General features: G+C 49.1%; 1 protein-coding gene and 1 long non-coding RNA gene across 7 annotated transcripts in view; one reads left to right on the top strand and one right to left on the bottom strand.

Moving 5' to 3' along the window:
- ZNF687 (zinc finger protein 687) overlaps positions 1 to 7,406 on the bottom strand; it is a 16,376-nt gene extending 8,970 nt beyond the window's left edge. For 3 of the 6 annotated variants that reach the window (XR_013348784.1, XR_013348783.1, XR_013348782.1), the window contains exons 1-8: positions 7,174 to 7,399; positions 2,103 to 4,225; positions 1,778 to 1,956; positions 1,304 to 1,480; positions 1,053 to 1,215; positions 570 to 902; positions 366 to 478; positions 34 to 175 (exon numbers count right to left, since the gene is read on the bottom strand). Coding sequence is in view for 3 of the 6 variants with exons in the window: in XM_077842268.1 (XP_077698394.1) it covers positions 34 to 175; positions 366 to 478; positions 570 to 902; positions 1,053 to 1,215; positions 1,304 to 1,480; positions 1,778 to 1,956; positions 2,103 to 4,208 (3,213 nt within the window). In the remaining 3 variants the exon portion in view is untranslated. Of the gene's footprint in view, positions 1 to 33; positions 176 to 365; positions 479 to 569; positions 903 to 1,052; positions 1,216 to 1,303; positions 1,481 to 1,777; positions 1,957 to 2,102; positions 4,226 to 5,685; positions 6,074 to 6,969; positions 7,105 to 7,173 lie in introns of those variants that run through there. The other 3 variants (XM_077842268.1, XM_077842269.1, XM_077842270.1) reach the window with 3 other exon arrangements.
- A 97-nt stretch (positions 7,407 to 7,503) lies between these two features.
- The window catches only part of LOC144280374 (uncharacterized), a 40,396-nt gene continuing 24,287 nt past the window's right edge, over positions 7,504 to 23,612 (top strand). The window contains exon 1 of the long non-coding RNA XR_013348788.1: positions 7,504 to 8,484. This is a non-coding gene — a long non-coding RNA (uncharacterized LOC144280374). The remainder of the gene's footprint in view (positions 8,485 to 23,612) is intronic.

Raw genomic sequence — 23,612 nt, forward strand, 5'->3', positions numbered from 1 at the left:
TTTCTCAACACAGCAGACTGGGCCTCAGCCTACCTGGGCTCTGGCACCAGGGCCCCGAGCCAGGGTACTACCCCGGCCAGGGGACTGGGCCCCAAGTGGCAGGCCATGCCGGACCTGGACGTGTTTCTCCAGGATCAGGCGGCTGCTGAAGGTGCGTTTTCCCTCTGTGCAATACCTAGAGGGGGAAAGTGGGGAGGGTGGGTGCCAGGGGTCCGTGGCCAGAGCAGAGGGAGGCCTCGACCTCTAGTCTACTCAAACGAGACACAGGTCAGAAAGTACTTAGTGGGGCTGGGGGTATGGGGTGGGCAGGTCACTTGCTGGTCAGAAAGAGGAAGGGGATGTGGGCATGAGGGAGCAAGGGTTACCTGCATGGGTAAACTCGCTTGATACCCTCATGATTGACCCTGACGTGGCGCCTCAGGCTGGGGGCGGAACAGAAGGAGCGCTCGCACAGGCGACAGGGAAACTTTTTCACTGACTGGGAGAGCAGAGCGTAGGGAGCCTCAGAGCGCGGCTCCAAGACCCCACTCCCCATGGCCACAGACCGATCCCGAGGGAGCCCTGCTCACCTTGCCATGCTCCTTCTTCATGTGAGCCACATACTCGTCCCGTTCAGGAAACCAGGAGTGACAAAGGCCACAGGTCCAGCCTCCAGGGCCCCCACCGCCCCCCTTGATGCCTTTGTTCCCTAGTTCCCGCCGGGGCCGTTTGGTTGGGCGAGGAGGCTCAGGAGAGCTGGGCAGTTCTTCCTCTTCCGAGGATGAAGAGGATTCCTCAGTAGGGGCAGCTGCTCCTCCCCGAGACACAGCCAACTCCTCGGGCTCAGCCTTGGGGCTTGTAAGGGCACCCGCCGCCCCTTTCCCAGCACTGTCCTCCCCCGGGCGCCCAGCCTGATGGGTGTTCTGTGAGAGGGAGACAAGGGGGCAGCCATTGTGGGGGAGGGCCTGGCTCTGCCAGAGGCCTTGCGGCTTCCCCACCAGCACTTCCTGAGGGTTCTATTCCCCAAACCCCCCACAGTCGAGCACCCCGCCTCTGTCCCTTGTCTCCTATACCTTGAGGTGTTCCAGCATGGTCCTTTTTTGGGCAAAAAGCAGAGGACAAGATGGGCACTTAAAGACGCTGACACGTTGGGGCAGCAGGTGTTGGTCGAAGTGTGAGGAGAGGAGGGGTTTGTGAGTGAAGACCGTGTCACACATGGCGCACTTGTAGATCATCCTGTGTGGGCGGAGAGGACAGTGCAGACACCCTGCCCATCAGGACCCCGACCCCGTTCCAGCCCACCCTGCTCCCTCCCAGGTCTCACTTGGCCTGCTGCGTGTGGAAGCTGGGGTGCTGGGTGTAGAGGTGGGCATGGGCGCTGGGCGCAGACTTGAAGGCCATGGGGCAGATGGGGCACTTGTGGAAAACCTCGCAGTGCGACGTCTGGATGTGGGACTTGATGGAGTTCACGCCCCCGAACACCACCGCACAGCTGGGGCACCTGGGGGGCAGGGGGCGCTGAGGTGAGGCAGGGTGTCTCCAGCCTGTCCCCCAGGCCCTGCTCCTAGCCGGAGGCCTATGGAGGCCGAACCGGAGTTCTCTCCCCTCTCCACGGGAGCAGGGCAAGAGCAGACCAATCTGAGGCTGAGGGGTTCAGCAGGAGATGGGGCTCTCCCTGACAGGCCAGCTCAAAGCCTGGTGCTGGGACACACGAGGCCATAAAGTGCCAGGGGGTGGGGGGAGGAGGTGGCAGTGGGGAAACAGTCACAAGGCTCCAGGGAGGAGAGGCAGGAGGCACCTGTATCCTACACGGCGAGACAAATGTAGACAGGCCTCCCGGAGATGGGTCTGGAAATTGGCCTGTAGGAAGTTGCCCCCACACTCAGGGCAGACGTGGGGAGGCCGGTTCTTATGCATGCGCTGGTGGGCACTGAAGCTGCAGCGATTGGGAAGCATCATGGGGCAGGTTGGGCATACCTGTCAACAGGAGTGGAGACAAGGTAAGTCAGCAAGGAGAGGCCCGACCCCATGACCTCCCCTGACCGAGCCCCCAACATCTTCCCAGATCTGACTCCCAGAGCGTTGGGCTCCAGCCCCGGGGAGAGCTGGGACAGGCAACTCACAGTGCTGTTGGCCCCAGGGGCCGGGGGCCCAAGCTGCTGGAAGTGGGCGGCCATGCCTGCCTTGTCCCGGCACTGCTCCTTGCACTCTAGGCAGCGAAAGCATGTGTAAGACGAGGTGGCAGGGGCAGCAGGCGGCTCAGATGACAGTGGCAGCACAGGGGCTTCGGCGGCGACAGCAGTAATAGCGCCAGCGACAGCCGCGTCACCCTTGCCCAGGGCAGGCAAGGCTGGAGGTCCGAAGGCAGGTGGGACAGCCAGCAGGGGCGTGATGTCTGGCTGCCCCACCATCTGGTCCAGGGCGACGGGCCTCATGACCAGGTGTGAGCACTGCATGACGAGCCCTTTGTCCTTGTGCTCTCGGGCATGCAGCAGCAGACTGCATTTGTTGAAAAAGACCAGGCGGCGGGCGCAGTGGTTGCAGGTGACCTCAATGCGCATGCTCCGGCGGTCATAGTGCCGCGCCAGGCTCTTCTCCAGTGAGAAGGCGTCCCCGCACTCGAGGCAGCGGTAGCCCGTGGGAGGCAGGGCCAGCCCGGCCTCGGCGGGGGGACTCAGGTTGGGCCGGTAGGCAGGCAGCAGGTTCTTGCTATTGAGGATCTTGTTGAAGGCCTCCACCAGGCTGGACTGGGTCCGCGAGATCACCGTGCCACCCCCTGCACCTGGCCCGGTGGCCGGCTTGGAAGGCTGCACCATCACCACTGAGGCACCGTTCACCTTCTGCCCCCCAGTCCCCAGCCCTGGCCGCCCCTCCGCCTTGGGCAGGGCCTGGGGCACCAGACCTAGCACATTCTTAGCCATAGTCTTAGGGCTGGTGGCAGTGCCCCCTGGCAGAACCACAGCTTTGCGGGCCACACTGGCTGCCATCAGCATAGCAGTGCTTGCATTCTGGATGGTGGCCACAGGCAGCACGGTGCCCTTCAGCCTCGTGCCGTCACCCAGCTGGACGCTCACCACCTTTGGACCCTCGGGGGTCGGGGTTGCAGGGGATAGCTTTAGGAGGCCAGCCTCAGCCAGGAGGGTCCCCTCAGCCAAGGGGGCAGGAGGATCAGGGTCTGAGGGGACCCGGGTTACAGTCCTTGTGATATTTCCGCAGGATGTTTTAATGGTCTTGATCCGCACCTTGAGAGGCCTTGAGGAGCTGGAAGAAGCAGGGGAGTCATTGCTGTCCTCATCTGCAGCCTCGGCTCCACTAGAGGGGCTCTGGGGACTTTTTGGGGAAGGCTTGTCCACCGGCCCCTCCTCCTCTTCTTCCTTCAGGGGCTGACAACAGGGCATTTTGGGGGAGGCAGGAGGGCTCTGATGCCCTGGAGACTGCTTGAAGAAGGGCAACCCAGCAACCTGGGGAGGGGAGGCGCTGGCAGGAATACCCGTGGCCTCAGGGCTCAAGCTAGAGCCTAGCCCGGCCAGGCCCTGAGGATGAAGGGGGCTGCAGCTGTCTTGCTTCAAGGTCCCCCGTACTGGGGGAGAACCAGGTGGCAGCAAGGCTGGGCCATTCTCCCTGGACAGCTCAAAGGGAGAGGGGAAAGGAGGTGGGGTCATGGCCCCTTCCCGAGGTGGGGAAGGTGCTGGGGGAGGGAGGGGATCAGGGTGCTCCCCTGGCTCAGGCCCAAAATGAGCAAAGAGGTCCAAAGTAGCTTTGCCTTCCATAGCTTTTTCTTTCCAGGTACCCCCACTGAGAGGAGCTGGAGAGTGGGGTGTACTTGGAAGGGATGACTCAGGGCCCCCAAAACCATTTTGCATCAGACGAGGCCCCACAGGCCCTTCCTTAGTCACCCCCCCAGCCCGGGGCCCATCTCCTCCTGAAATCCCAGCTGGGGACTCAGGCTGCTCAGGACACACAGTGTTCTTGACGATGACACTGACTGCCGAGATGTCTGGCGGTGGCAGGCCGTGATCAGAGGCCTGGGCTGGCACCTCAGGGCTGTCCCTGGCAGCTGCTGCCGGTGCTTCTCCAGAGTCACCTCCTATACTAGGATCCGGCTTTCCTGAGCCTCCAGGCCCTTCGTTTTCTTCTGGCCCAGAGTGGATGGCTTCATTGGCATCGATGTCAGGGATGTCAAAAGCAGCAAGGAGATCATCGAAATCAGGAGTCTTCATATCCCCCATGGCAGCAGGTCCCAGACCTGATGAAAACAGAAAAAAGAGTAAGAAATTGAGCCCTCTGAGGGCAGGAACCCTGGCCCTCCTCCCTCAGGATCTCCATATTTATCCTCTTGGGACCATGCGCAATCTCCTTGGGTACACTTTTACCACATCACAAATCCTAGAGCTGGTGGGGGCACCTGGTTTGCCAAACCCTAAAACTGAAAGGTAGGTTATGTGCACATTCCAGGGAAGACACCGAGATTCAGAGAAAGCAGAAGAAAAGAAACTTCTCAGAGACACAGTAGAGAAACAAGGGTAACAGAGACGGAGGAAGTTCAGTGAACATCTTGATTGAAATCACCTCAGCCCCTCCTGAGCCCAGCACAGAACCAATCAATTAATCAATACCATTATTAAGGAGGAAGATATACACCATGCTCTGGGTGTAAGGGCTCATTCATGGCAGCATGGGATCCATTCATAAATCTTCATGGATCTTCTGGGGGTCTGGAGAGATCTGAAAGCCATGTGTTCAAAGGGACAATGACTTAAGCCAAGATGGAAGAAATGATTCTAGTTGCAGCTTTATCAATGGCCTCATGTCCACTGCCTTAGTTTTGAAAGGTGAGGCAAGTAATCCATACACCACAGGGTTATTCGGAGCATGATACAAATCATAACCCTGCGAGTCAAAACCCGGAGCAGGATTTATTATTACAGCTGGGACAAACAAGCTGGGAAGGAGTAAGCACTGGGAATCTACGACTGAGGTCAGGGACAAGAGTCAGGGGTCAAGTCTGGGGACCTGGGGTCATCACTGGCACCTGGGGATCTAGCTTGGTTAACAAGGAGAAGTGGACTCGGAAATCACCCAAGAGAAGAGACCAAGATGGAAAGAATAAGACACAGGAATAGAAAGAGATAAAGAGAAAAGGGGAAAACCGTGCCAGCAACCTGGTCACAAGGGCCCCAGCCTAGGCCTCTCCTGTCACAAACACCTGCTGCTAGCACACCTACCTTCCCCAGAGTGCCTCTGCCCTGCCATGGCCCTCCCGGGGCCAGCCCCTCCTCTCTCCCTCCCCATCTTGCTCTCTCAGGGCCAAAGCTCCAGGGTAACTTAGCCAAGCCTGGCTGCCACAAAGGGGAAAAGCCAAGCCCCCTCACCCGTGTTATTCCTGCTCTGAGCTCCTAATTCACACTCCTCACCCTTTTCATTTTCCCTTGGCAACACCAGTTCAAGAAGTCTTACCCAACCCCAACCTGTCCCAGTGCGCGTGCGCACGCGCACACACACACACACACACACACACACACACCCCCCACAAGACTCATGTGGCACTAAACCAACACAACCAGCCTAGAGGCTGAGGGGAACCCGGGTCTGTTCCTCACCAGTGTCTCCCCACAAGTGTTTCTATGTCTAGGAAGTAACCAAAGAAGTCTGTCACTACAGTCTCTGCCCAGGATACAAGCCATTTCCCAGGGCCAGTTCTCTCACCTCCTGCCAGCCTTTAGACCGAAACTGAAGATAGTCCCTGCAGGTGGCAGCTGGCAATGCTGGGACCACGGTAAGGTGGAGGAAGAGGATACCAACAAGAGGAAGAACGGGAAGTTTCCCCTCATCAGCCCTGACTTAATTCTGCAGTCTCTGGCTTTAAACAAAGCCCTCCACCCCTTGCCTCTGCCCGATGCAGAGCTGGGGCTCTCTTCTTGCCTCTCTGCGCACCAGGAGACACTGGAGCTCCCTTCCACCCCGGCCCTCAGAAAGTGGACTGCCGTTGGGCGATCAGTGGGGACTAGGAGAAAACATCTGCCCACTCGGCCTACCCAGCAGCTCCCCCTTGGGCGTCCAAGTGACTTTGGAGGTCATTCGATAGCCCGGAGCTGACAGTCCACCAAGCAGCGGGAGCTCAAGGCCAGCGCGGCTTCCCCCACCCCACAGCCCAGGCCTGTCTGCGGCTGCTGTGCGCCGACTCTTGGGCTCCGGCCCTCCCCCACTGCCCTCTGTTCTTCCCCAAAAGCCAAAGGAAGGGGCTGAACAGGAAGACCGCGAACTGGCCTGGGTCGGGAGGGGGTTCCACTGCTCTTTCCCTGGCCCGGGGCCTGCAGAGCAGGGCGAGGGGCCGGCGGCCGGGGGCGATTAGGCTGCCGCCAAGCTGGGCAGCGGGCGGAATTAAGTCCCTGCCATCTGCCGAGGGCCAGCGCGGGGAACGTGTCCGGGGTTGCGGGGAGGGGACGGGGTGTACGGAGAAGCCTCCGGGGAAACTGAGGCGCAGCGCGCTTCCCCCGTCGCGCTTCCCTACCGGCGTACGAAGGACAAGACGGCCCGGCCCGCCCAGGCCCTCAGGGAGCTGCAGCGCTGCACCTCCCGGCCCAGGAGTTCCCCGGAGTCGGGGCGGTGCGTGGACCGACAGGAGTCGGGAGGAGACGGCTCTCCGGCCGGGGTCCGTCCCAACTCCGACCCCCTCCCCTCCCGGCCCGGCCGCACAGCCGCCGCCTCCCGCGGACTCCCGCCGCTCCCTAGAGGCTGAGGAGCGGTCCGGGGGCGCGCGGCGGCGCGGGGCGCGAGCCCGAGTCCGGCCCGGGCCCGGACGCTGACCCTCGCCGGGTCGGGGTGCAGGCTGCGCTCCGGCCTGGCCCGGCTCCCCCGCCCCCGCCCCCGAACACGGACACCATTTTAGGTCGCGACATCCCGCAGCCACAGTCACCGGGCCGTGCTTCGGACGCCTCTGGGGCGCGGGGCGCCAGGACTTGGGGACCGCGACCCTCCCTCCACGTTTACCCGGCTAGGGGCTGTGCTTTCAACAGGCTGGGAGTTTCACCCCTCCGCCTCACGGGATGGAGGCTGCAGCGGGGCCTTCCTAGAAGCCGCCCCGGGGGGCGGCGCGGGGACAGGGGTAGTTGGCCAAGTGGGGGAGGGGCAGGGGTATTTACCCGCCCCCCCGGGGGCGGGGCCAAGGGCGGGTATTACCCCGGGCACGCTTACTTGTTCCTCTCCGAGTGCGGCCCGGGAGCCGGCGGTCTCTCCCCCGCTCCCGCCGCCGCCGCCGCCCTCCCCGAGGCCGCCGCTACTTCCTGCTTCTCTCCGGTTCAGCCTCCCCCTCCTTCAGCTCCCTCCGCGTTCCAGGTCCGGGCTGCCCGCTTCCGCACTCGCCATTGGCCGCCGCCGCCGTCGTTCAGCACGGGACCCCTCCCAGCCCCGAGCGGGGTTGGCCTGAAGTACTGCCGCTCGGCGCTGGCCCCGCACGGCCCTCCCGGCCTCATTGGGCAAGAAGCCTAGGCCTTCTGAAGACGCCTCCTCCCATTGGTGGTGCCGGGCCCACCTGCCCCGTCAGGGCGTCTCAGAAACGACTGGCTGCCGCTCCCGTCGCTCAGAGAGCAGCCAATCAGGTGCCCCGCTTCCCCCCGAGGCGGTGCCTCTCTCAGGTGCATCTCCACCCCCTCACTCCCCATTGGCCGCAAGCCGCGACGCCTGCGGTTCGCTTATGCAAATGAGAAGAACTCCGCTTCTATTTGGTGGGTACTTTGAGGAGAGCCTCGCCGACTGAACGAGGCCGGATGGCGGAGATACGTTTGTTTTCTCAAGTTAAAGCCCAATGTCAGTCATGCTGTGCAGAAGTCACAAAATGGGACGTAACCCAAAACATTACGTCATCTGGTTGACCAGTTCCTTGGCGATTTCCCACTAAATCGCCACATTATCCGGATGGTCCCGGGCGATGGCGCCACCCGCACCTTGTCCTGTGCAGGAGGGAGGGCTTGCCGGGGGCCGGGGGTGAGTGAGCAGTGTGGAAGGAGCCGGCACCTGAGCCCGGGACGGCCCCGCACACCGGAAGTGGAGGAGAGGTGACGTCAGGGTGCTGGCGTGGCCTGGGCCGTTGCCACCGGGGTCTTAAAGCGGCATGTCAGCGGGCTGCCTAAGCACGGAGACAGGGCTTGAGCCGCGGCGCCTCTATTTCCCATTTAATAACTCCCCTTTCCCCGCCCCCAGCACGGGGTGGGGGTGGAGCCGGAGCCGGTTTTCCCGCGCTTTGTTGCCACGCCTCCTGGAGGCGGGGATAGGGTGGGGACGCTGCGCGAAGGATACACGTGCGCTGGCCCGCCCGCCTCCTAAACCTCCGCGGCTCGCCACCCCGACCGGGTTATTAGGAGCAGGGCTGGGACCCTGCCCAGGGCTCACTGCACCTCCGAACCGCTGGATCCGGGCCTCTCTGGCGCGCCCCGACAGTTTGCAGGAGTAATAACCACTGTATTGAGATGTGAGCCCGAGCCTCCGGGAAATCTCTGCTTCCATCGGGTAAGTCGCTGACCTCCCTGGACCGCTTTTCTCGTGGTTAGAATGGGGAATTATAATACCCACCGACATGATTGTTTTTGTGAGGATTAAACGCGTTTGGAACGTCAGGGACTTTGTAAAGTGGTGGGCAAATGGAATCCGTGGTCCCGTGTGCCTGCAGTGACCCGAGCTCACAGCGCTCGGCCCCCCTGCACTCCTGCCCAGAGGAGCTTCCTGGACGTGGCGCAGAGCTTCTCTGCGTCTTTCTGTATGGGATTAATAATTACTACTGATGCACACCACTCTGTGTGGGGCCTGTGATGAGAACTGCATGTACATGTAACTTACATAACATTTACCACACCGGCGCGCGGGAGGTACTATTATTATCTCCATTTTATTGGGGAGGCAACTGCGCCATCGACAGGTTAGGTTATGTATTAACCAAACAAGGTCAAAGGCAGTGGAGTTGAAATCCTAAGGGTCTAGAAAGCTAAACACTTTCACAGATTCCTTTGCCAGGAGGGTTCTGAATAGAAGTTTTTTCTTGAATTAGATGCACTGTTCATTCACTTAAATATTTTAATTCAATCCTTACTTGAGCACCGTCTGTGAGGAAAATACTGTTGTAGACACTGAGAATACAGCAGTGAACAAAGCAGGCAAAAATCCCTGTTCTCATGAAATATACAGAGAAGACAAACTAAATATGATAAATAAGATAAATAGAAGCATGTTAGAATTGATATTGCTGGAAGAAAAATTAAGCAATGCAATTAAGTAAGCCATGAAAAGGGCAGCCCCGGTGGCGCAGCGGTTTGGCGCCGCCTGCAGCCTGGGGTGTGATCCTGGGGACCCGGGATCGAGTCCCATGTCGGGCTCCCTGCATGGCGCCTGCTTCTCCCTCTGCCTGTGTCTCTCTGCCTCTCAGTCTCTCTCTCTCTCTGAATAAAATAAATAAATCTTTAAAAAAAAAAAAAGGTAAGCCATGAAAAGAAATGCAGGAAATTTAAATGCACATTGCAAAGTGAAAGGAGCCAACGGAAAAGTCTGTATACTGTATGATTCCAACTATATGACATTCTGGAAAAGGCAAAACTGTGGAAGCAGTAAAAAGATCAGTGGTTGCCAAGCGTTGGGATGGTGGGAGGGATAAATTGTGGGAGCACAGTGCATTTTTAGGCAGTGAAGTTATTCTCTATGATACCATAATAGTGGATAGATGACATTATACATTTGTCAGAAGCCCTATGGTAAACTATGGACTTTAGTTACTAATAATGTGTCAATATTGGTTCATTAGTTGCAACAAATGTACCACACTAATACAAGATATTAACAATAGGGAAAACTAAGAAGGAAGTATATGGTAAGTATAATGTCTGCTCAAATTTTTTTTTTTTAAGATTTTATTTATTTATTCATCAGAGACACGCAGAGAGAGGCAGAGAGAGAAGCAGGCTCCATGCAGGGAGCCCGATGTGGGACTCGATCCTGGAACCCCAGGATTATGTCCTGAGCTGAAGGCAGCCCTTCAACCACTGAGCCACCCAGGCATCCCTCAATTTTTATCTAAACCTAAAACTGCTTTAAGAAGTATCCTATTAATCTTTTTTTAATGTGAAAAATAAAGCAGGGAAGGAAGTCAGGCAGTGTGGAAGGATTGCAATTTCAGATAGGACAGAGAGTAAAGGCCTTTCTGAGAGGGTGGCATTTAAGGCTGAAAGTGAGTGAGCGAGCCATGCAGCTATCTGCATATCTATCTGTGAGAACCTTCCAGGAAGAGAGTAAATAGTAGATCTTGAGGTGGGAGTGTATTCCGGAGGGGTCAGGGGATGGAAGGAATGGATCTGGTCACAGGATGCTTGGGGGCTTTGGTGTTTTCTGAGTTTGATAGGAAGAAGACATGACATAGTAGCCTGACTTACTTTTGGTTTGGATGTGCAGGGAAATGCAAATCAAAACCACAATGAGGGGATCCCTGGGTGGCGCAGCGGTTTAGCGCCTGCCTTTGGCCCAGGGCACGATCCCGGGTCTCCCACGTCAGGCTCCAGGTGCATGGAGCCTGCTTCTCCCTCTGCCTGTGTCTCTGCCTCTCTCTCTCTCTCTCTCACTGTGTGCCTATCATGAATAAATAAAATAAAATTAAAAATTAAAAAAAAACCACAATGAGACATCACCTTACACCTGTCAGAATGGCTAAAATTAAAAATATATATACAAGAAACAAGTGTTCACTCAGATGTAGAGAAATAGGAACCCTCGTGCACTGTTGGTGGGAATGCAAACTGGTGCAGCAACTGTGGAAGGCAATATGGAGGTTTCTTTTTTTTTTTTTTTTTTTTTTTTAAGATTTTATTTATTCATGAGAGAGAGGCAGAGACACAGGCAGAGGGAGAAGCAGGCTCCATGCAGGGAGCCTGACATGGGACTCCGTCCCGGGTCTCCAGGATCACGCCCTGGGCTAAAATCAGCGCTAAACTGCTGAGCCACCCGGGCTGCCCAGTATGGAGGTTTCTATTTAAAAATTTAGAACTGGGACGCCTGGGTGGCTCAGCGGTTAAGCGTCTGCCTTCACCTCAGGGCGTGATCCCACAGTCCTGGGATCGAGTCCCATATCGGGCTCCCTGCATGGAGCTTGCTTCTCCTTCTGCCTATGTCTCTGCCTGCCTCTCTGTTCTCTCATAAATGAATAAATAAAGTCTTTAAAAAATTAAAAAATAAATAAATAAATAAAAATAAAAAATAAATAAAAATTTAGAACTATCCTATGATCACACTACTGAGTATTTACCCAAAGGATATAGAACCACTAATTCAAAGGAATACACACACTCTATGGTTATTGCAGCATTATTTACAATAGCCAAATTATAGAAGGAACCTAAGTGTCCAAGTGTCCATTGATAAATGAATGGATAAAGAAGATGTGGTATATATTTACAATGGAATATTTTTCAGTCATAAGAAAGAATGAAATTTTTCTATTTGTAATGAGTCGAAGGATCTAGAGAGTATCATGCTAAATGAAATAAGTCAGTCAGAGGAAGACAAGTACTCTATGATTTCACTCATATGTAGAATTTAAGAAACAGAACAAACAAACAGCAGGAAAAAAAGAAAACAAAAAACAGACACTTAACTATAGAATGAACTTATGGTTAACAGAGGAGAGGTGGGTGGAGGGAAGGGTGGATAGGTAGTGGGGATTAAGAGTATCAAGTAATCTTGATGAGTACCAAGTAATATATGGAATTGTCAAATCACTGTCTTATACACCTGAAACTAATATCACTGAAATTAATTAAATTAAAAAATTAAAAAGAAAAATCTGTCAAATAAAACATCATTTTTAAGAAGTTGGATATGGGGTATGAAGAAAAGAAATTCAAAACCTTGAGGTCTGAGGAAGTAGAATGATGATGCCATTTCTCTCTCTCTTTTTTTTTAAAGTAGGCTCCACACCCAGTGTGAGGCTTGAACTCCCAACCCGGAGACTAAGAGTCACATGCTCTACTGACTGCGCTAGCCAGGCACTCCCTATGTTGCTGTTTCTTGACCTAGGAATGCTATCAGGAAAAATATGTTCCAGGGCAAGGTCAGCAGCGTAGTTTCAGTCATGTTCAGTCATAAGTGTCGTTAGCTTATAGATAGTATTTAAAATCCTGGTCATAGGGATGCCTGGGTGGCTCAGTGGTTTAGCGCCTCTCTTTGGCCCAGGGCATGATCCTGGAGTCCCAGGATCCAGTCCCATATCAGGCTTCCTGCATGGAGCCTGCTCCTCCCTCTGCCTGTGTCTCTGTGTCTCTCATGAATAAATTTTTTTAAAAAATCTTAAAAAAAAAAATCCTAGTCATAGTAGATGAGGTCACCAAGGGAATGTATGAAGATAGAAAAGAGAAAAAGTCCAAGGACTGAGGAAACTCTGGGGAACTCCAGAGTTTGAAGGTTAGGGCAGTAGGGCAACCAGTAAATGGGACTGAGAAAAATAGTAAAGAAAAGAAGGAGAGGGGCACCTCTCTGATGACTCAGTAGGTGGACCATGCAGGTTTTTGTTTTGTTTTAGTATTTATTTATTTGAGAGGGGGCAGAGGGGAGGCAGAGAAAGTCTTTTTTTTTTTTTTTTTTAAGATTTTATTTATTTATTCACAAGAGCCATGCAGAGAGAGGCAGAGACATAGGCAGAGGGAGAAGCAGGCTCCCTATGGGCAGCCTGATGTGGGACTTGATCCCAGGGCCCTAGGATCACAACCTGAGCCAAAGGCAGATACTCAACCACTGAGCCACCCAGGTGCCCCGAATCTTTTTTTTTTTTTTTTTTTTTTTTAAGATTTTATTTATTTGTTTGAGTGAGAGAAAGATAGTGAAAGCATGAGCAGGGGGGAGAGGGAGAAGCAGGCTCCCTGCTGAGCAGGAGGCCCAGCGCATGGCTCAATCCCAGGATGCTGGGATCAAGATCTGAGCCCTCCAGGCACCCCAGGAAGAGGGAGTGTCTTTTTTTTTTTTTTTTAACCAATCTCCAACTGTAGATATTTTGAAATGAAATTTAACAATTTGCATTTTGAAATTCATATTTTATATTTCTTTTTTTTATAATAAATTTATTTTTTATTGGTGTTCAATTTACCAACATACAGAATAACACCCAGTGCTCATCCCGTCAAGTGCCCCCCTCAGTGCCCGTCACCCATTCACCCCCACCCCCCTAGAGAGAGTGTCTTAAGCAGACTCTGCTCTGAGTGCAGAGCCCTATGCCAGGCTTGATCTCACAACCCTGAGATCAGGAGCCTGCGACTCTTGATCTTGGAATTATAAATTCAAGCCCCACATTGGGTGTAGAGATTACTTAAAAATAAAATCTTAAAAAGGGAGGGGGGGAGAACTAGGAGAATGTTGTGTCCTTGAAGCCACATAAAGAGTTTCAAGGAGGAGAAAAGAATGATAAATTGTCACATGCCACTGCAAGATCAAATAAGATGAAACCTGAGAAATGACCAGTGGATTAAGCAAAATGGAGGTTATGGGTGAGCATGATAAGGACAGATTATGTGGATTAGTGGCAACAAGAGCTTGCATGTCGTGGGTTCAAAAGAAATATAGTGGGGTGAAGGAGACAATGACTATAGACAGTTCTTTCCAAGTAGGGAAGGAGCAAAGTGGGGTGGTAACTGGAGCAGAAACAGAGAGGAAAGGACTATTACAAGATGAAGGAATTGCACTAAGGAATTGTTAGTACACTGAGGGGAAAGATCCTGTAGTAAGGAAAATCTGGGTTTGCAGCAGAAATAGAAAAAGGTTCCTGGAACCAAGGGGTTAAAAAGATCAGGGGTAGGGTTTAGGTTGCAAGTGGAGGGACATAGATAGCTCACCCAAAATAACAGGAGAGAAGGCAGAGTAAGTGGGCATGGCAAGAAAGCTGTAAAAATCTCTCTGGTTGCTTCTGTTGCTGGAATGTAAGAAACAAGATCATCCCCTAAGACTGAGGATGTTGGAGGAGCTGGAGGTTTAAGGAGAGCAGATCAAGGAGCTGAGAGGCCAGAGGGTTGGAAGTCTCATTTACAAGGAAACAAATCAAGAATTAAAGACAGAAATAGCACAGGAGAGAGGAACAAGGTGTGGTGGGAGCAGAAGATGGCTGCACAAGGAGAGGTGGTAGTGGTTCAGTTGGAAGGTACTGCTGTGTGTGTGTGTGTGTGTATGTGTGTGTACATCACTAGCTCCCCAAAGGCTCTCTCAGCCCTTCCTGAGCAATAATTATTACTATCTGCTTCTTTTTGTTTGTTTGTTTGTTTTTATTTTAAAAGAGAGAAAGGGGAGGAGGGCAGAGGAGAGGGAGAGAATCCCAAGCAGGTGCCAGTTCCAATGCAGGGCTTGCTCTTACGACCCTGATCCAAAATCAAGAGTCAGACACTTAACTGACTGAGCCACCCAGACACCCCAATTGATTAGTATCTGCTTCTATCACCATTGATTCATTTTGTATGTTCTTGAACTTCATATAAATTGAAATCATACAATATATAATTTTTGTTTATCTAGCTTCTGTCAACATTCTGGTTGTGAAATCTAATGTTGTAGTATTGGTTTATTTTTTTCTTTTTTTTTTGAATTAAAATTCAATAAAATATAGTACATCATTAATTTCAGATGTAGTGTTGTTGTTTTTAAGACTTTATTTTACTTATTTATTCAGGAGAAACAGAGAGGCAGAGACACAGGCAGAGGGAGAAGCAGGCTCCATACAGGGAGCCCGACGTGGGACTCGATTCCAGGACTCCAGGATCATGACCTGAGCCGAAGGCGGTGCTAAACCACTGAGCCACCCAGGCTGCCCAGATGTAGTGTTCAATAATTTATCACTTGTATATAACACCCTGTGCTCATCACATCATGTGCCCATTACCCAATTACCCCATCCCCCCACCTGCAATAGTTTATTCCTTTTATTGCTGTGTAGTATTTCATTTTATGGACAAACCCACAATTTATCCATTCTACTGTTAATGGATATTTGGTTATATCCAGTTTTTGGCTATCCTGAAGAAAACTCCCATAACATTCTTGTACCTATATTTTCATGCACAGGCGCACTAATTTTCGTTGAGTCTGTAGTTCGGCCATAAGGGATGTGTATGTTTAGCTTTAGGAGATTGTAGCAGTTTTCCTGAGTATTCCAGTTTATACTCCTACCAGCAATGTGTAGTGTTCTGGTTGCCTTACAGTTTCCTCAATGACGTTTGGTATTGTCAGCCCTTTTAGTTTTAGTAACACCCTCTTCGGTCTACACCATCTCTGCCTCATCCACAAACCTCTGTTGCCTTGGCCTAACAGCTGTGCATTTGTGTCACTCACTCAGATCTCCCACTTGAGTTCCAGAGTGCCACCCAGAAATGCCACAGACACTTTCAAGGCCCCATGATGAAAACCAAATTCACCACTTTCTACCAAATATTCTCTCATCCCTGAAACTGCATGTCAGGGAATGTTAGCACAGCTAACCCACGCACAAACCACGCACAAACCACGCACAAACCTGAGGCATCTTTCACTCATCCCTCTTAGTCATCACCTGTGATGACCAAGGCCTGTCAATTCTATCTCCTTAATCTCTTTCAAATCCACCCCCCCCAAAAAAAAATGCACCCTTCCAACCCCATCATCACAACCCTTGTTCCAGCCACATTCCACATTCATATCTAACCTGGTTGTTTGCAATAGATTCCTTATCCTTGCCCCACCCCAACTGAGAATGTTTTTCTATAAAACAAAACTATTCATATTCAGATGCTTAAAACCCTTCAGTCTCTCCAAATGCCCACGTGATGAACTCCAAACTCCTTGGCACATACAAGAGTGAAGTAAAGACATTTTTACACCAACAGAAACAGAGTTTACTACCATCATATTTTAACTATAAAAACTCTTAAAGGACGCCTGGTGGCTTAGCAATTGAGTGTCTGCCTTTGGTTCGGGATGATCCCAGGGTTCTAGGATCGAGTCCCGCATCAGGCTCCCTGCATGGAGCCTGCTTCTTCCTCTACCTATGTCTCTGCTTCTCTCTCCTGGTTTCTCAGGAATGAATAAATAAAAGCTTTTAAAAAAAAAACAAACAAACTTAAAAAAATGCTTATAAGATTGCCTTCTAGGAGAATACAAACTATCCCAAAGAGGCTTGCCTGGACAACTCAGTTGTTTAAACATTTGCCTTCTGCTTAGGTCATGATCCCAGGATGCTGGGATCCAGCCCCATGCTGGACTCCCTGCTCAGTGGGGAGTCTGCTTCTCCCTCTCCTTCTACCTGCTTGTTCTCTCTCTCTCTCTCTCTCTCTCTGCTAAACAAATAAGTAAATAAATCTTTAAAAAACAAACTATACCAGAAAGGTCTCTGAAGCAAAAATCTGTGAGAAAAAAAAAATTAGTAAACTTGTGTGTAAAGCTAAATCAACACTGCTTATATATGAAAATAATAATCATCTAATTCATGTGGTTCAAAAGTCAGACTTTTGGGATAGAGAGTATATTATATATACTCATTTATTTTTGCTCCTTCCTGAAATCTACTGAAATGATAAGACATTTTAAAAAAGACCTAAGCTCACAAAGAGAATGGGAAAGACAAAACAGAAAAGTGAAATTTGGGAAGCTAGAAAGCAGGTGAGCTTGACTATACAGACAAAGGAAAACTGAATTCTAGGTCAATGGGCAAAGCTGGGAGACAAGTTGGTCAGACAGCAGGTGCAGCACTCTGTGACTTTGGGGGAGTCAGCAACACCAGGTACTTCTGAAGGGAATGATAAAGGCACGGTGGAAAACAGGAAAACTTTGAAAGTCTATGGAGGGTTGTATCCCAGGTCCGCTGCTGCATTCTCTATGGCTTTGTGACTCCCTCCCCCACCGTGGTGAGAAAGTGGAGTCTTCTGCTCCAAGAAAGGGCAGGAACATCCTGCTCAAAACAAAAGGACCAAAGGCAACATTTACATCCTGCATTCTGAGAACCCCAGCCCTTTCCCCAAACTCAGGACCCCAATAATCAGACCCATACTTTCCAAACAGGAGACTGAAATATGCTTGCTTCAAAGAATCTGATCTAAAGATACTGATGTCCGGGATTCTCTTAGGAAAAGGCCTGGTCAGATCACACTAGAAAGAACTTTACAACTAACAGCTCCCCACCGAGGCTCAAAAATATTGTCTCCCACACACCCCAAGAAAGTAAAACTTGGAGGAGGTAAAATCCCGCCCTGCCATTCATGAGGCTGGGATAAGAGACAGAAAGCCAGCAAGGTTAACCAAAAAACAAACCACTCTTTCTCCCGAGGTATATAGCAATAAAGTTCATAAGGACTCCCTTCTGTGACTACCCTTTCTCACTGACTGGGAAACTTTGTTCTCTAAACTCATGGGCTATAAGAAACATTGCTATTTGAAAGCATATCAGTAAGAATGAGTCAAAAATCCTTTGGCCTGAAGGATCCACGTCACCTTGAGACAGAGAAGCCGTCTAGATTTATCACCCAGGTACAGAGCATCAGATAAGGGGTTTCTGGACATAATACTCCACATCTCTGTTTACTTCACAATCCAGCTCTGAGAGTAACTTCTTTACAGGGATCCCTGTTTTCCTTGAGCTTCTTAGAACACGGCTTCATTTAAATTTCGCTTAAGCCCCACCCTTGCCCTAAGTCCTATAGAATACTTATCACTCCCTTTGTTTGGGGAGATACCTGCCAATTCCCTTGGTCTATGGCCTCCCTCACTGCCCCACAGGCCCATAAGCCCATGCTGGCTGTTGACTGGTTGGGCTTGGACAACTCTTTCAAAGAAAACCCGAGGCTTTGGCCAACCAAAGCAAGGGAGTAAACCAAGAATGCAGTCCAGTGGAATATGGGAAACAGGATCTGACCCAGGCAAGAAGCCAGGAGAAGTGCAGGAGAGTGAAGGGATGACACAGGGGAGAGGGCAAAGAGGTAAGAGAGGATGGGGCCAGGAGCCCTTCAGGATAGGTGGGAAGGGGGATATTGGCCCCGGGCACTTTCAGAGGAAATGCAGACAGTCAGAGGGGAGTTTAGGGTCAGCTCTTAAGAAGGAAAAGAAAAGAAAGAAAAGAAGAGAGAAAGAAAAAAGAAGGAAGGAAGGAAGGAAGGAAGGAAGGAAGGAAGGAAAGAAAAGAAAGAAAGAAAGAAAGAAAGAAAAGAAAGAAAAGAAAGAAAGGAAAAGAAAGAGAAAGAAAGAAAGAAAGAAAAGAGAAAGAAGAAAGAAGAAGTAAAAGTAAAAAGCACTCCAAGGGAGGTAAAGTATCATAGTGACATCTGTGGATAACATTTACATAGTCAAAATAATGTAAATTCTGAGTATATAATATGGAGGAAGTGGGGGAGGGACATGAGGCTGTGGAAGAGCTAAGTCCCCATCTTCTATTTTAGAAATCCATGCATAATATTACAAAGTAAAAAAAAATCAAGTATTCACAATATAAGATGTTATTTAGGGACATGGAGATAGCTGATAAACTACCAGGCATGAGACTTGAAAGTGGTTGCTTTTAGGTAGGGGGAAAATCTTGAGCTTAACTGCATATTGGTTAGAAAGGGTTGATTAAAGTTATTCTAAGGTCTTAATTTTGATTGTTAAATGTTCATGTTAAAATTTTTCATTTACGGGTGCCTGGCTAGCTCTGTTGGCGGAGCATGCGACTCTTGATTTCGGGGTTGTGAGTTCAAACCCCACACTGGCTGTAGAGGTTACTTAAAATCTTTAACGACAACAACAAAATAACAAGAAAATTTTTAATTTTTTTTTCATTTAAATATTCATAGACTAGAAGCAGACTATATAATTCCCAAGCAGGTAGGGAGGAAAAAAGGAATGGAAGGGGACTCTAATAGCCCAAAAGTAGACAAGAAAGGAGAAATATAAAAGACTTTGAAAATTCTAGACAGATTAAAACCACCAAAAAACATTTGCTAGAAATGAATCCAGTGATATCCCAGTCACAATAAATGTAAATAAAGTGAATTCTCCAGTTAAAAGGCAATTTTTATTTATTAGACTAAATAAAAATTAATATCCAGCTATATATATTGATTACAAGAGATATACCTAAAACATAAGAAATATAAGGTTTAGAAGTAGTAGAAAATATGTATGTGCCAGGCAAATACAACCAAAAGAGAGCTAGTATAGTTATATTAACATTGAACAAAATGAAACAAAATTTATGACAAAACTTACTTACGGGTAAAAAGAGCTATTACATTAATATAAGCTTCAATTCACGATGAAGACTTGATAATTATAAACCTATATGTTCTTAATAATACACTTTGAATTTTATCAAGAAAAAATTGACAGAACACCCAGGAGAAACGGATAAATCCACCACAGTCATGGCAAATCTTAACATATAAGGAAAACAGAAAAAAAAAATGTGTATATATATATATATATCTGTATGTTTTTCATTAAGAATATAAAAGATTTGGCTCAGGTCATGATCCTGGGGTCCTAGGATCGAGTTCCGCATCAGGCTCCCCTCTAGGAGTCTGCTTGTCCCTTTGCCTATGTGTCTGCCTCTCTCTCTTTCTGTCTCTCATGAATAAATAAATAAAATCTTTAAAAAAAGAATATAAAAGATTTGAGCAACACAATTAAAGGTTTGACTTAATGAATTTACATAAAACCCTGTAGCAATTACTAGAGAATACATATTCTTTTCTTGAACACATACATTCTAAACCAATTTATTGACATAACAATAAACTGCACATATTTGAAAAGTATGATTTGATAAGTTTCAACTTAGTATACATCCATAAAACCATCACCACCATCAAGATAATGAACCTAGGGCATGCCCTGGTGGCTCAGCGGTTTAGCGCTGCCTTCAGCCCAGGGCCTGATCCTGGAGATCCGGGATTGAGTCCCACGTCGGGCTCTCTGCATGGAGCCTGCTTCTCCCTCTACCTGTGTCTTTGCTTCTCTCTCTCTCTCTCTCTCTCTCTGTGTCTCTCATGAATAAATAAATAAAATCTTAAAAAAAAAAAAAAAGATAATGAACCTATTCATCAATCCCAATAGCTTATCCCATGCCCCTGTTATCTTGGGTGGCAACATAACTGGTTTAAAGACTGCATTTTCCTCCTCTTACAGCCACTTATGACCATGTGACTACATTCTATGTATACAAACATAAAAAAGATGTAAGTGGTGTTTATTGGATGGATCTTCCAGAAATGCTCCTTAAAGTAGGGGCAGATAGCTGGCATATACTGTCTTTAATCCTCTCAATCCTTCTTCCCCTCTCCCCACTTTATATTCCCTGTTCATAACACAGACTTGATGATTGAAGGCTCTTGTGACCTGGAGGCATGTTGAGGATGGGGAAACACATGCTAAGGATGGGAAAGAGGGAATTGCCAAGAACCTGGGAAGCTGAGGAAACCCTGACACTATATCTACCCTGGACTATCTACATCCAGACTTCATTACCTTGAGAGAAAAATTAACTTCCATCTTGTTTAAGTTTCTTCTACTTCCCGTCTCAGTTACAAACATAAATGCAGTTCCAAATTGATGGAAGTGGAGTAGCTGCAAGTATCTAAAATGTGGCATGGGGCAGCCTGGGTGGCTCAGCGGTTTAGTGCCGTCGTCAGCCCAGGGCATGACCCTGGGGACCCGGGATCGAGTCCCATGTCGGGCTCCCTGCGAGGAGCCTGCTTCTCCCTCTGCCTGTGTCTCTGCCTTTCTCTCTCTCTGTGTATACACTCTCATGAATAAATAAATAAAGTCTTTAAAAAAATAAAATAAAATAAAATAAAATGTGGCATGTGCTAGGGGAATTATGTTGGCCAATTGTTTAGGGAAGATCCACTGCACTGCAGGCAGGAAAGCTAGCAGCCCCTGGTACTTGCAAACCACTTGATCAAATTGTTGCTCATTGTACCTTAGAAAGCCACAAAGAAAGGGTTTCATGTTCTGGTGTGTTGGTGCTGCTTTTAGCAAAATTCTGCATGAGACATGCAATTGCGTTTGAACCAATCTGTAAGCATAAAAAAAAAAAAACAAAAAAAACCCAACAGAAATAACACTGCTAAGGAAAGCACTCTACGCACACACACAACAATCAGGAATATAAAGTTGATGGAGAGTCTCATATGGAGGCTGCTGGATTGAAAAAGCCAATTGCTTCTCTACCCCATACTGAAGCAGTTCAGAATGGCAGCTGCTCCACAGGCACCCACTAGGAGATAACACTGTGACCACAAAACTTTTTCAGGCACCTTGGCTAAGAGTTCTGTGCCTGACTATGGTGCAAGACTCCCAGCAAAGATGAGACTAACAGCGTCATCTTCCCCTCACTTCCCTTCAAGCCTCGAACAATTGACAGGGTTGGGGGATGCACAGAGGGATGACATAGAGGCCAATAGGCAAAATATTAATTTCTACCCTCAGTATGGTATCTTTGGCCACAGTAACTTATGTTTAGGAATTGACTAGAAGGAATGCCTCTGTGCCTCAGTCAATTAGTGTCTGCCTTCGGCTCAGGTCATAATACTGGGGTCCTGGGATTGAGCCCTACTTCAGGCTCCTTGCTCAGTGGGGAGCCTTCTCCCTCTGCCCTTCCCCCCAACTCATGCAAGTGCTCTCTCTCACTCTCTCAAATAAATAAACAAATTCTTTTAAAAAATGACTGGAAGCCTACTAATTATTTCATGAAACTGTTAACAAAACAAACACAAAAACAAATCCATATCTGGACTGCAACAGCCTATGGCTACAAACTAAAACATCTCGGATCCACAACACAGAAGTGGCTCCCTCTACAAGCAGCTGCCAAAGCTGTGTAGCCCTTGAGAAGAGTATCCTCCCCAGAGGCCTCTTCAGATGAGCCATGAAGGATGATGGACAAAGAACAACCTCCCTGAGGGCAGAGCAAGAGGCCATGGAGAACAGTGGAGATTTTCCCCAGGGACAGAATGAAGGTAAGCCAGACAGACCAACTGAGGAACTTACTCTTCTGTTAGGGCAGGTGGTCCTGGCCCCTCCACACTTGATATACCCTGTGGTTCTGTGTGTATATTGCTGTGTAACACAGCACTCCAAAACTTAAAAATAACAATCATTTTTTATACCTGCAGCTCTGTGGCCCCAAAGTGTTTGGCTGGGCACCCTGGTTCAGGGTGTCTCTCATGGTAGTCCTCACTCAGCTGGAGCTGGAACAGCTAGGGGCTGACTGAGCATCTCACTCTCTTTGTGTATTCTTGGGGCTTCTGTGTAGGCAACTTTGGGCTTCCTCACAAGATGGTGGCCTCAGGGCAGTTGGAATGCTAACGTAGGGGTCGTTGGATCAGTGTTCCAGCCAACCAGGCAAAAGCTGCAGTGCCTTTCAGGGCATCACTCTGCTCTCCTCTGTTCCTCAGCCGGACACTGGTACATCCAGATTCAAAGGATGAGGACACAGGCAAGCCCCTCAGTGGTCTATAAACCAGTGACTAGTGACTCCTGAGTGTTTCCTATGTTCTCCTGAAAAAAGAGAGAGCTTTGCTTGTGGTTGACATTTCCTATTCCACCGGTGTAAGATGCATTGGCAGTTAATAAGTTGTCTTGTCTTTGGTTTATAGGTTACTAGGGGCACCTGGCTCACTTTAATAGAGTATGTGACTCTAGATCTTGGAACCATGAATTCAAGCCCCACATTGGGTCCAGAGATTACTTAAATAAGTATAGGTTGGGATGCCTGGGTGGCTCAACAGTTGAGCGTCTGCCTTCAGCTCAGGATGTGATCCCGGAGTTCCAGGATCGAGTCTTGCATCAGGCTCCTGCATGGAGCCTGCTTCTCCTTCCTCTGCCTATGTCTCTGCCTCTCTGTGTGTCTCTCACGAATAAAAAAAATCTTTTTTTAAGATTTATTTATTTATTCATTCATGAGAGACACAGAGAGAGAGGCAGAGACACAGGCTCCATCCAGGGAGCCCAATGTGAGACTCGATCCCGGGACTCCAGGATCACGCCCGGGGCCAAAAGCAGATGCTCAACCCCTGAGCAACCCAGGCATCCCGAATAAATAAAATCTTAAAAAAATAATAAGTATAGCTGCAGGACAATGAATAGTCACATGAAAGATATTGAGTAGCTGAAGGGATGTTCTGCTGCAGAGTCTAGTAGTTACCTATCTAAACTCCATTCTCTGCACTAATGGGTATTTACCCAAAGAATTAAAAAAACACTAATTAAAAGGGATACATGCACCCCTATGTTTATGGCAGCAATATTTACAATAGCCAAGATACAGAAGCAGCCCAAGGGCCCCATCAGTTGATGAATGGATAAAAAAAAAGATGTGAGATAGATATAGATACAATGGAATATTATTCAGCTATAAAAAAAGAATGAAATCTTGCCAATTGTAATGACATAGATGGCGTTAGAGACTATGATGCTAAGTGAAATAGGTCAGTCAGAGAAAGACAAATAAGATACAAATATGATTTCACTCATATGTGGAATTTAAGAAACAAATGAGCAAAAGGGCGGAGGGGGGAGTGAGAGAGACAAACTAAGAAACAGACTCTTAACTATAAAGAAAAAACTGATGGTTACCAGAGGGGAGGTGGATGGGGGGATGTGTGAAATAGGTGAAGGGAATTAAG

The sequence above is a fragment of the Canis aureus genome, chromosome 12 (assembly GCF_053574225.1).
Source record: "Canis aureus isolate CA01 chromosome 12, VMU_Caureus_v.1.0, whole genome shotgun sequence".
In the NCBI taxonomy this organism is placed as follows: Eukaryota; Metazoa; Chordata; class Mammalia; order Carnivora; family Canidae; genus Canis; species Canis aureus.